The sequence below is a fragment of the Procambarus clarkii genome, chromosome 1 (genome assembly GCF_040958095.1).
Source record: "Procambarus clarkii isolate CNS0578487 chromosome 1, FALCON_Pclarkii_2.0, whole genome shotgun sequence".
Taxonomy (NCBI): domain Eukaryota; kingdom Metazoa; phylum Arthropoda; class Malacostraca; order Decapoda; family Cambaridae; genus Procambarus; species Procambarus clarkii.
Genome location: NC_091150.1, coordinates 19,562,675 through 19,575,719, shown reverse-complemented (window position 1 = coordinate 19,575,719; position 13,045 = coordinate 19,562,675). Strand labels below are relative to the sequence as shown.

General features: G+C 45.8%; 1 protein-coding gene across 1 annotated transcript in view; it reads left to right on the top strand.

Annotated features, from left to right (window-relative positions):
• LOC123753965 (Inositol 1,4,5,-trisphosphate receptor) overlaps positions 1-13,045 on the top strand; it is a 402,759-nt gene that overhangs the window by 264,531 nt on the left and 125,183 nt on the right. Inside the window, 1 exon segment of the mRNA XM_069331935.1 lies at positions 6,715-6,908. Within this exon segment, the coding sequence (XP_069188036.1) occupies positions 6,715-6,908 (194 nt within the window).

Here is a 13,045-nt window from a genome sequence, read left to right as displayed (position 1 = left end):
ATTAGACTTTCGCATCAGTCAGTGTGGGTGGAGTTCTAGGCCTACTGGGGACCATGAGCCAGAACCTGGTCCCTTCAGAGAGGCATGAGGAGCAATGGCCTATAGAAATGCACATGGGATTTGGAGCATTCTGTGTCTACCATTGACTGGGTCAGGCACCCAGGAAGGTAAGTGCCTCAAAACAAACCCCTATTCTGATTAAAAACAACTAAAATAGACAAACGAGTGGACTGAACCCCCCAAATGAAAATGAGCAAATGAGCATGATGTCACACGAGCTGTGCTGCATGCCTGCGCAGCTCCCCCTTCCCTGGGAAGGGGAAGGGTGGGGGGAGCCCCAGACCTACTCCACCGGCGATCCACCCTCCAATTCTTGGCTGATGAGATTGTGGCATGGTCTAGTGGCTCCAGCTCTAGACACCCTCTGCGTTGTGCTGTACCTTGGGTCCAATACTGCTCTTATGGTGGGGTGCGAGCTAGGAGTAATATTCACAGGTACTCGGGCTGCATGTGCTTAGGGTTATCTTCCCGGAGTGCCCTGTAAGTACCACCCTTGGGGCTTGGGGTTATCTTCCACAAGTCACCTTAGGGTCTACCTCTGTTGGTCTTTTGCTGCTCGGCGATTGATTGCCCCAAGTGTTTAAGGGGGTTTTCACCCTTGTTTACCATGGGGTAAGTGGGTAGTTTTGCACTGGTAACGGCACAGGGTACTGCGCAGCTAGTTTTCTCTCATTACAGCAGGCCAGCTCTGTTCTTCCTGGATACATTGCATTGTCCTCTTGCGAGTTTTTTCTTTTTCTTTTTTGCCTGATGGGTGGGGGGGGGTCTGCCTTGGTGTGTCTTCCCTCAGTTATATTAGGGTTTGGCCTTCTGTTTTTGGTGGTATTCCCCTGCTTCGCTCTCGTGAGTGGACACATCACGGAGGTTCAGCATTAGCAGTTTGTTTAGTAGCATTGGGTGCCGGTTAGTAGTACCTTGCCTGGGATTACGAACACCTTGCCATGATGTTTGGAAGTTTGCTGTGCTTGCTACCGTCTTCAGTAACATTTCCTGGGCTGGCTTTTTGGCGGTCGAACAGGGTCCTGGCTGCACACTACCTCGTGAATGTTCCTGGGCCTAGTCAGGTCTTGTGTTGCTTTGGGTCGGCAGTTGCAGCCTATTGTCTTGACTTCGAGTTGAGATGTGAGCACTGACTGCCTCCCGGGAAAGTCCCCTTTTCCTTTTCATCTTTGATGAAGTAGCATCGTGGAGTCGAAGGGTCTTCCCCCAGAAAACCAGCGTAGATCCAATGAAACTCTATTTTCTGGGCGAGTCCCAGAGGCTCCCTAGCAACCCTCCCTCCTTCTGGTCGGCAGGTTTTCTTGTATTTTGATATCCAGCTTCAGAACTGGGGTGTGGATCACCAGCGCAAGGGTCTAGGGCTCTATGCGGCGCAGGCTCGTGTGACGTCATGCTAATGTGCTCGTTTTCATTTGGGGGAGTTCTGTCCACTCGTTTGTCTATTTTCATCGTTTTTTACCAGAATAGGGGGTTTGTTTTGATGCACCTACCTTTCTGGGTGCCTGTCTTGATCGGTGGCAGATTCAGAATGCTCCACAATCAAATGTGCATTTCTATAGGCCATTGCTCCTCGTGCCTCTCTGAGGGGGCCAGGTTCTGGCTCATGGTCCCCGGTAGGATTTGTACTCCACCCACTTTAACTGATGCCAAATTCTAAAGAGATACACATCAGCCTGGATAGCTCCGGGGAGCCTCCGGGACTCACCCAGAAAATGTAGTTTCATTACATTCACCCCTGATTTTTTGCAATTCTTGATGAATATAGAATTCCAGGAGTCTGGGCCTCATGCAGAGTGCATGGGCATGCTGTTTATAGCTAAACAGCATAATTGTTATTTTGGTTATGTTTGAAATTAAGCTCAAATACATACAGTATTTTTGTTACTGAAACCTAAGTAATGAAATGATATTCCTTTTTACCCATATATTAACTTTGTAGCATTTGTGTGAAAAATGGCATCATTTTCCTGAAGAATGTAACTACTGAAAAGGTATTCTGAACAACAAGGTGTACATTGGCAAGAAGAAAGTAGCCAGCCAAGAGTAGTTGTAGTTGGCTTTGTTTACTGTTAAATATTTAGAATTGTAGGTCCAAATAATTGAGTTGTATTTACCTTGTTGTACTCACCTAGTTGTGCTTGTGGGGACTGAACTTTGGTTCTTTGGTCCCACTTCTCAACTCTTTATCAACTGTGTGCATTCATTCCTCAGCCTATTGGACTCTTATTATATCTACATTTGAAGCTGTGTGTGGAGTCTGCCTCCACCACATTTCTTCATAATGCATTTCTTATGTTCTCTGCTCTGACACAACAAAAAATCTTTCTAATGTGGATTTTCATAGTAGAGCAATAAAGCATATATTGTACTGTATAGAGTATATAGAGCAGAATGACACATCCAGATTAACCCTTAGACAGTGGCTATAGAGTATATAGAGCAGATGACCACTTACATCCACACTAACCCTTAGACAATGGCTATAGAGAAATGGTTATACCAGCCTATGCACAAAAAATAACAAAATTCCAACAATTAATTTTTCATTATAGAATTATTAATTTGTATGCAGAATGTAAAAAAATACGAAAATGAGTGAATATCGTTTCACAGGATGGAAGCGCTCTGCAAGGCTGTCTGCCACTTGTCAAAGGCAAGCCTGGTGCTTGACTTTGCCGACGCTTCCGGATTTATCACTTTTATGTCTTTTATTTGCTTGTATTTATCAGCTTTTATATCTATATTTGCATCATACATGTAAAACCCAGACAATAATTGTTTAAATCATCTTATGATCATGACTGCATTCCCTTAGTAACATTTATGATGATAACAACATTTGTAGCATAAAAAGGTAACAGGATTTTCTGAGGAGAGCCTCTGAGGCTCCCTGGAGCTACTGGACTGATATTAGCTAATACTAGTACGGGGCTTGAGTCATGTGGAGTTGTCATGACCACCGGAGACTACTAGCCAGAACATGGTCCCCTCAGAGAGGCACAGGGAGCAATGGGCTATGAAACTCCCTTGTATGAAAGTTTTCATGTCTGCTATCAACCAGGGTTAGACACCCAGAAAGGTAAGCGCCCCAAAAGAGACCCCAACTCATAGGAAAATTGCAATCGGAGACTAAACAAAGACTAGAAACTTCCCCCAAAGCAAACAAGAAAACAAGCAACATGTCATCACATTGCACGCTGCTTGTTTGACTGAACTGAAGCCCCATACTAATATTAGCTAATATTAGTCCAATAGTCCAATAGCTCCAGGGAGCCTCCGGGGCTCTACCCAGAAAATGGTGTTTCATTACATTCAACGCTGGTTTTTTCATGGGGTCAAGGTAACTTCCTTTACATCCACATAGACCTATTATATCCATATTTGCATCATGCAAAAGAAATTTAAAGTGTTTGTACACTAATGCCAGAAGCCTGGTGAATAAATTTGATGCATTGTGTGCATATGCTGAGGCCGAGACTCCAGACATCATTGGCATAAGTGAAACATGGGGATGAGAGGACATTATTGAAGGGAAATTCCTCCTCTCAGGTTATCATCCACTGTTCAGAAAGGACAGAACAACAAGACCAGGTGGTGTATTGCTTTATGTGAAAGAGGATCTGAATGTAACCACCAATGAGGAATTGAACACCATGTGATCCTCGGAGTCTGTATGGTGCAATATACTAGCTCAAAATGGTAACATACTGACATTGGAAGTATGCTACAGGGCTGACACAGCAATAGCAGAGGAATTTACTGATCTGCATAATGTAACAATGTAATCTTACATTCTTGTGCTTCTTGCATAGCATTTCAGGCAAGTCCTTGATACTATGTTCTCCAGAATACGACCCCGCCAAATCTTTTAAGAACCAGGTACCCATTTTACTGTTACGTAAACAGAGGCTGCAGTTAAAGATTGTCACCCAGTAAATTCTTCCCAGCCAGGATACGAACCCAGGACAAAGCGCTCGCGAAACACCAGGCGAGTGTCTTAACCACTACACCACTGGGGAATATGATCAATGCAGTATCACAAATCCAAACTCTTATAATGGGCGATTTTAACCACAAGACAATAGATTAGGTAAATCTAACATCACAAGCAGAAAATCAATTTCTAGACCTAGTGCAGGACTCATTTCTCATACAACATGTTGTTGAGCCCACTCGTGGTAACAACATTCTGGACCTTGTGCTAACATCAGAAGAGGGCATGGTCGATCTAATTCAAGTAGGGAAAAAAAGCCTACTCCATCTTGTGTTCACAATTTTCTAAATCGGAATGCAATTACAGAAACTCATTAAGGTCCAGGATGATGATCTAGAGTACCACCGAGGAAACTACAGTGGTACTTTCATTTACAATCGTAATCCATTCCCAGAGATGCGTCGTCAACCAAAACAAATTTTCCCATAATAAATAATTTAAATTTAATTAATCCGTTCCACACCCCCAAAAATATTGACTTTAAACTACATTTTATGCCAAAAAACACTCATTTTGTTCTAGCTACAATACAATATGTATATCTCACCTTAAATGCGACCTCTTGTTGGCATATGGAAGACAGTGAGTAAGGGCGGGGATGGGGGGAAGGGAAGGTGTTTGTGATTCGTAGGGGAGTGCCTTTCCATTATAACAGCAGTGATGACATTTCTTCTTTCTCTCTCTCTCTTACGTTATGCAGGCATACCACTAGAACCTGCTTGTGGCTCACTGCTTGCTTGTCTTGCTAAGAATCTGTCTAAAGACACTTGTTTTTCCTTATGTTTTAACACTTGTCTGTAGTGAGACATCACATTGTCTCACTATGAATGTTCTCTTGTTTTTCCTCTATCGTCATCCTCACAACTATTTTCTTAGGTTGAACTTTATCACTGACTATCTTCGGATCCATGGCATGATATATAATAAGAACTTTTATGTTAAACAAAGCAAAAAAAGCAGGCAAACAATGAAATTCTTGTGCAGGCGATGAGTCACAATAACGTGGCTGAAGTATGATGACCAGACCACACACTAGAAATTGAAGAGATGACGACGTTTCGGTCCGTCCTGGACCATTCTCAAGTCGATTGTGATGAGGACAGGTAGGGACAGGAATTAAATAGGCAAGAGAGAACTGAGGAGGAAAGTCAGGTGTAGGGGATAGTAGTAATGAGAACTGCAGCAGGCCTATTGGCCCATACGAGGCAGCTCCTATTATAACCACCGAAGGAGATGGTAATAGGGACAGGAATTAAATAGGCAAGAGAGAACTGAGGAGGAAAGTCAGGTGTAGGGGATAGTAGTAATGAGAACTGCAGCAGGCCTATTGGCCCATACGAGGCAGCTCCTATTATAACCACCGAAGGAGATGGTAATAAAGCAATGAAATTCTTCACAAAGAATTCAAGCGCGGTCACGGTCGTCACTACGCGGGATAGACTTGTAAACAAACTGAGAGTGCCTCGCTCTGCGAACCAAGCACCACGAGCTCATTCAACCCATATGCGTACGAACAGACGTCGTCTTCCAAGTAAACCGTCAAACACCAATTCAAATTTTACGATGAATTTGATGTCTTCAACCAAAAAGTTCGTCCTCTAGGGCAGTCGTCACACGAGGTTTCCCTTTATCAGGAAATGAGAGAGGAATTGCAAAACACCTCATGGAGGGAGCTGATAGGTGATCACGGCATGGAAACATCATGGCAAAATTTCAAAAAGGTCATTATTGAACTTGTACAAAGATATATGGCAAAAAAGGAGAAAGGATAGAAAGGGAACAAGATGGATGACACAAGTAGTAAAAAGAGCATTAATAACTAAACGGAACCTCTGGAGACGGTATAAATCAACAATGTCCTCGTGGTGTAGTGGTAAGACACTCGCCTGGAGTTCCGCGAGCACTTTGTCATGGGTTCGTATCCTGGCCGGGGAGGATTTACTGGGCACAAATCCTTAACTGTAGCCTCTGTTTAACTCAACAGTAAAATGGGTACTTGGTTGTAAAAACGATTCTTCGCGGCGGGGATCGTATTCCAGGAACCTGCCCGAAACACTACGCGTACTAGTGGCTGTACAAAAATGTAACAACTCTTGTATATATCTCAAAAAAAAAAAAAAAAATTGAACATGATGATTAGGAGATACCATATATAAAAGGGCATTAAATTCAGCCACCCAGGAAATCAGATTAGCCAAAAGAAACTACGAAAGAAAATTTGCCCAAATCATAAAGGAAGATCCAAAATCATTCTATGCATATATACGAAGTAAAAGCAAAACCAAGGACTCTGTAGGAGCCCTAAAAGATGAGACTAACCAAGTTATGTTGGATGATAGAAGGGCAGCAAACACTCGCAATGAATACATTACATCACTGTTCACACTAGAAACATTAAACGACAGGTAAATTTAGGTAAACAAAGGTAAAGTCAGGTAACTACATATAAAACCTAGGCAATAATTGATTAAATCTTCATATGATAAGTGCATTACTCTGTGAATGAACAAGTGACCATAACCACTGTCTAAGGGTTAAAGAGCCATTCTTAACTAAATTATATTGCATTGAACAATTTACATAAATGTAATTATGATTAATATATTGATAATAAATATCCATTTTAATCAAAACTCATAATGTTACTTTCCCTTTGACAGCTTTCTGGACGGATGGATCATCTTGTCATCGAGCAAGATTTTAACTCTGTCGTGTCGGTACTAGAGGCAGAGCTCCGCCCATTGGTTTCAGCCGAACTCTCTGTCTTGGTGGACATTCTTTATCAGCCACACAAACTGTTCAGACCTGACAGTGAAGCCAGTATAAAATGCAAAAATGGTGGCTTTATTTCCAGGTAACTGCATTCATACATTATATTTCTGAGGAAAGGCCTCTTGGTTGCTCCTCGAGCCAGCAGCCTATATGGGACCACAGAGGCATTTTCTAACTGCCAGGCTTTAATTACTTGTTTACCAACTATAATCAGAAACACTTCAAGAGCTTTATTCATGAAGTTGGGGAAGGGGAAATAATGGGAACCCAACTTCAAAATACAAAGATTTTGGGTGACTTTTTTGTAGAGAGCCCCTTCGGCTCCCTGGAGCTATACCGGGCTAATGTGTATATTTTAGACCGTGGCAACAGTTAATTGATGGAGTTCTGTGCCTACCGGGGACCACAAGCCAGAACCTGCTTCCCCCTCAGAGTCAGAGAGGCACGAGGAGTAATGGCCTATAAACACCCCCGTGTGGTTGGAAGCAGTCTGTATCTGTCATCTACCAGGTCAATCTCAAAATAAACTACAGCTGATGAAAAACTCCAAACCAAAAGTCGAACGAGCAAGCAGAACTCCCCAATCAGAAAACAAGCAAACAAGAATGATGTCACCACAGCTGCTGCGCCATTGTCTGCGCAGCTTCCTCCTCCCTACGAGGGAAAACGGGGAACCCCAGATATTCTTCCCCCCTGTTCCAGCTACCCAACCCCAGTTCTGAGGCTGTTGTGTTGGGTGGCGGTTGATCAACTCTGACTCCAATCCTTGCCTGCCTGGCAAGGATTGCCTGGCTCCAGTCTGTGCCTTGTGGTGTTGTGCTGCGGTGTGGTGGTGTGCGAGCCAGGTGTTATTCCAGAAGTACTGTACTGGGGTTGCATGCGCCTAGGGTCACCTTCCCGAGGTGCCCTGTAAGTACTGCCCTTGCAGTTTGGAGTTACCTTCCACAAACTGTTTGGGAATCTACCTCTGTTGGGTTCTTTTGCTGCTTGGTGATTGCCTGCCCTTGGGGGTCAGCTGGGTTTTTTTCCCACCCGTTTGACCTTGGGTAGGAGGTAGCATTGTGGCTGACAGGGGCGCAAGGTACTGTGCAGCTGTCTTATAATACACATAGCGGCCGGTTTTGTTCCTCCTGGGGACGTTGTGATTTTGCGGGGTGTTTATTTTCTATTGCCTGGTGGGGGGTCTGCCTGGTGTGGCTGTAGGACCACTTGTTTGATTTTGGTAGCCCTCTGCTAGGTCCCCATGAATGCACATGTCGCAGGGGTTCAGCTTTTAGTTTTATTGCTCGGTAGCTCTGGGATACCAGTTAGCAGTACCTTGTCTGGGCTTCCCTTAACAGTCAGCCTAAAGGCCCTGGAAATCCCCATTGGGGCTCATTGGTCTGATGGAGGAGACCTCTTGAGTCCCACCTTGCTTTGTAATTACCTAAGTGTAGTTACAGGATGAGAGCTACGCTTGTGGTGTCCCGTCTACCCAGCACTCTTTGTCAAATTACGCTCTGAAGCTACTAACGGTTTTGGCTTTCACCACCTTCTCACCAACCTGCGAGTTGAAGGGTGCTCTGTCCCCTTGTCTTAGGTGACACTCACCGTCTAGCCTCCGCCATGCTGCCTGTTGGGATGAAGACACCTTTGACCCAGTCTTGTGAGTGGTGTTCCATGCATGTACTCCAGTTCACCCAATCCACTATTACTAATATTCGGGTGCAGGCAGCTTCCACGTTGCATGCGAGGTTTAGGTTGCTGCAACACTCTCGGTTGGTTGCCTTTCTGGATGCTGTTACCTTACCTTGAGGTTACCTTGAGGTGCTTCCGGGGCTTAGCGTCCCCGCAGCCCGGTTGTTCCAGGCCTCCTGGTTGCCGGACTGATCAACCAGGCTGTTGAACGCAGCTGTTCACAGCCTGACGTATGAGTCGCATCCTGGTTGATCAGATATCCTTTGGAGGGAAATCTGTGGAGGGAAAGAAATGGGGCAGCCGTGTGGCTGCCCCATTTCAGTTGTAGAGACCCGGACATGAGGGGTGTTAGTTACCTCAACTTTGGTTTTGTCCACGCCCTCTTGTCCTTTCCCCTGCTGTGGTTCATCCTGCTTCCTTTCCCCCTGCTCCCGGCTCCCAAACGTCTGAGGGTTTTGGAGTCTGGGCAGGGTTGTCTTGGTGGTGAAACTCACGCGACTTCGGGGACTGCCCCTTACGGATCGGCGGCGGAGGCATTTGAGCCTGTTCCTCCTGCCGAGGCTTTCAGGACATGTCAGCGGACCCCCCTTCATCCCTGCTTTTCCTGTGGACTAAGCCTTTTCTCCACAGGCAGTGGGTTTGGTCCTGACGTGGAGGATCCCGGGGCTGGGGAGGAGTTGACTTGTGGGCATTGGGCCCCATTTGCCTCGCTCGGTTGTTGGTACCCTCGGTTCGGCTTGTTGTTATGGGGGGGTGGGTTCCTATCCCTCCTCCCTGTTTGAGTTTTATATGAGTTCGACTCCTCCCTGGGTTCGGTTCCAGGTTCCCTTGGGTTCCTCGGTTCCCTCCTTCTGGAGGTTTTCGTCTTCCCACATCCCGCTGAGGGATGTGCGGGAGGCCCTTGCGGCTTACCTCTGGCAAGACCCAGATTACGTCTTGATAATGGATCCTTCTTGTTTTGAGTTTTGATCTCTTTTCATTACTGGGTGCACTATGAGGTGCCAGAGTCTTCCTGGCTGGCAGACTGCCCTTTCTTTTCATTGGGGGGGGGGGAGGGGGGGGCGTGGCATGTGTTCTGTCTGACCCCCCCATGCTTGCACGGCGGGAGTTGACTACAGTTGTTCATGTTTACCGGGGCAGCGAATTTGAGCACCTCAATGCTTCTTATTCGTCTCCGTGCTTCCTCATGATATCGGGTAGATGCAGCTTCATGTGCAGGTTCCCTCCCCTTCCGTGTACCTGGTGGCCGAGGCTTTGCGCGCCCATGGGCATTTGGCTTCAGTCTTGCGCTTCTTTTCCCTGTTGGAGCTGTCTTCAGACTGGCTTGGGAGAGGTTGTGAAAGTGCTGGTTTCCGGGCTTACGTCCGGTGCGCCTGCCTCGGTGGCTTGGGCGTCAGATGCCTTGTTTAAGTTGTTTGCTCCGATTTTGAGGGAAGTGGTGTGTCTGTTCTTTGCTTCTCACCTCGCATGCCGAGAGGCAGTGCTCGTCCTCTCTTTGGAATCCACTTGAGCCCTGGTTCTTCGATTTTCAACCTCGTTTTGCCCATTACTGTTTGCTGAGTCTGCGGTGGTGCATTTTCTGCAGGTGGCTTCATTAGTTGCCGGCTTATGTCGAACTTATAGGTTCTCCGGAGAGGCCATGGTGTTCCTGCCTGGAAGAGTTGGGCCAGAGCTCTGGGTTCTTTCAGTCGTGTAAGCCAGTGGTGCCAGATTCAGGACAGGCCCCTCCTGTGGAGCCGTCAGCATCTGGGTCAGTGTTGTGATCACTCTGAATGTTGGTTGGGCTCTTGTAAGGGTCGTCGGCCCTTTCACGGTTTTCTCCATTAACAGAGCGATGGGGAAGGGAGGGAGGCTTGTGCTGTTTGTTCTCACTTGGTCCCACGTTTTCTGGGTGTTTAGGTTCGGGGCTGGTGTGGCAGGCCTCTTCTCCTGCGCTCTCTGTCGGGTCATCCTGAAGTGGGTTCACTTAGGTGAGGTCGAAACGACGGCATCTCTCCTGTGGATTTCCCTCCTTTGCAAATGGCCCTTATTACATTTGCCCTTATACACATGTATCCCTTTAGAGAATTCTATTGCGAACAATTTGATATTAAAATGAAAGATGTAACACGAAAATTGAGGTGAGGGAACTTAAAAGAGTACAGTATACACATTTTAATTTATATGCGCACTCACGGGAAATGCTCGGCCCACCTTGGGGTGGGCTGGGGCACGCACGTCAGGCCAGTTGTTAATTAGTTTCAAGGAGCCACCCAGAAACCTCTCATTGAATGTAATGAAATGCCTCATTCTGGTAGAGTCCCAGTCACTTCCTGACCCCCCCTACCTCCCAGGTTTGTCAGTTCATCGGTGGGCTGTTCATCACTTCCAGAATTGGCCAGGGAAGCCTGCTGGAGGCAGGGGCCAGACTGCTTGGTTGTGGCTATCAGTGCTAATGAATTTCAAACTGGTTTGATTGAGTCCCTTTTTTCATGTGTATCATTTGTGGAGTTGCACCAGCCGTTTTTGTGGCTTTGTTTTCGGTAAAGCCTCCAGTTGTCTGTAAAGCTTTGGTGACTTTCTGGTTTTTCCTTGTGGGCATGGTGACTTGTCACTCACTTCCGGCTCTTTGACTGGAAAGTCAGGTTCTGGCTGGGTTTTTATTATCTCAATTTTACTACATTTGTAAAGGACACAAAAATAGAGCCAATATCAAATAACTTTCATTACTGTAATATATTATAAGTTACTTTTTAGTTAGACCTTGTACAAGTATTGTGATGGGTTGTGGTATCGCAGCTATACTGAACCAAGATGGTATGGCTCTCCCTCATACAAATAAAAAAATGCTGCTTTTGGCTTTGCAGTGTGTAAGTCGTAGGTGGAAACAAAATCATCAAATAAATAATTAAACAATTTACTGAAATAGTAATGAACAAAAATGACACATGACAATACTTGGCTATCATGTAATGCAAAGGTGAACAAGTTAGTATGACCTTAACACTTTCGCCCGGGCATGACGCAGCATTGCGTCATCCGTTTGCTGTCGGTAATACCGGGGATGACGCAGCATTGCGTCATCCACTTTAAATAATCGCCAAAAATCAGGGTTTTTTCTGATTTTTTTGGGACTGGTTTTAAAATGTGCGCCGATGTCTTCTCATTTTCTTTGTTGAGCCTCGTGGCCCTCAGGCGGCTTGGCACATGCCGTGGGCCCATTGTTTTCGCTCCACTGTTGTGACCAATGTCGCCTCCCCTCGCATCTCAAACGTGTGAACATTTCGGCTATTTTCCGTGGCTATATTTCTTACTGTGGCTTTAGAAACTATCTACGCTTACTCCACGATGGATAGTGATCATGAACAAGGCCCTTCCAGGAAGAAAATTGCGAAAGAAAGGCTTGAAAAGGGCGGGAATTGGGAGTGTAGCTGGAAGGCGTCTGAGCGCTCACTCGCGGCTAACGCTTGGCCCGTCTTCAACTCGTCGGCGGTTGGAGCGTGACCAGGTTTTTTATTTTATATGCTAATGTTCCTCTAGAGAATTCTATTGCGAACCCATTGAGATCAAAATGAAAGACCTAGGACGAAAATTGAGGTGACCAGAGTGAAAATAGTGAAAACATTTGATCGCGTTTGCGCGCTCCTGGGTAACTCGTTCGCACTTTCTCTGTTTGCTGCGGGTAATTAGCCGGGCTTTTGGAGCTTATATGCATTTAGTGCTGTAGAGAATTCTATTGCGAACACAATGATACCAAATTTAATCTCGTAGGACGAGAATTAAGGTGACAAAGTTGAAGAGAGTATACACTTTTCAGAATTTACGCGCGCTCCCGTGACACCCTGGGTCCCATATCGCACAGTTGAGGGGTGGCGCGCGGGGTACACCAAAGTGTTAAATGCAAAAAATAAACTATAAGCAATGAATAAAAGCATAAAAATATACTGGTGTACTGAAGACAGCTACCATACTACCATGGCATTATCATGGCATCGTTGGCTAGAGGCGGACGACGGGTAAGAGACACGAAGGTGATCCTAGAGCACTAAGGGAGAGACTGGCTCTCCAGGGAGGCAGCGCCCTTTATATAGTCCTGCGATGATGACTCGTCCAGTGTCAACGCGAGGTGGACCTCTGGTCAACTAGCAAACTGGTCATTGTGGCTGGCGGTGCCTTTGTGTTGAGCTGCACCACTGTTAGTTAAAGGCGGCTAACTGCTTGTTTGTGGGGGCAAACTGCCGGTTAGCAGAGGCATCCAGCTTGCCTCTTGAGTCATACCAGGCCATGCCAGGCCGTGGGGGGTATGGAGAGGTGGCAGGACTGATGACTCATCTGGGCTGGTGTAGATGTAGGTGCCTCTGTACTTCCAGTACAGAGGCATTGAAGGTGAAGGGAAAAGGTAGTTCCACTGCTATGCAGGGGATTCACATGACAGCATTTTAACAGTTAAGTTCATATGTGATGGAGAGATTTCCTTTTAAATTGCTAAATATAAGCTTCTATGATTTGTTTACATATGCCAGATAAATAATATGGCGTCCTTTTAATAAGACTTAAGATATT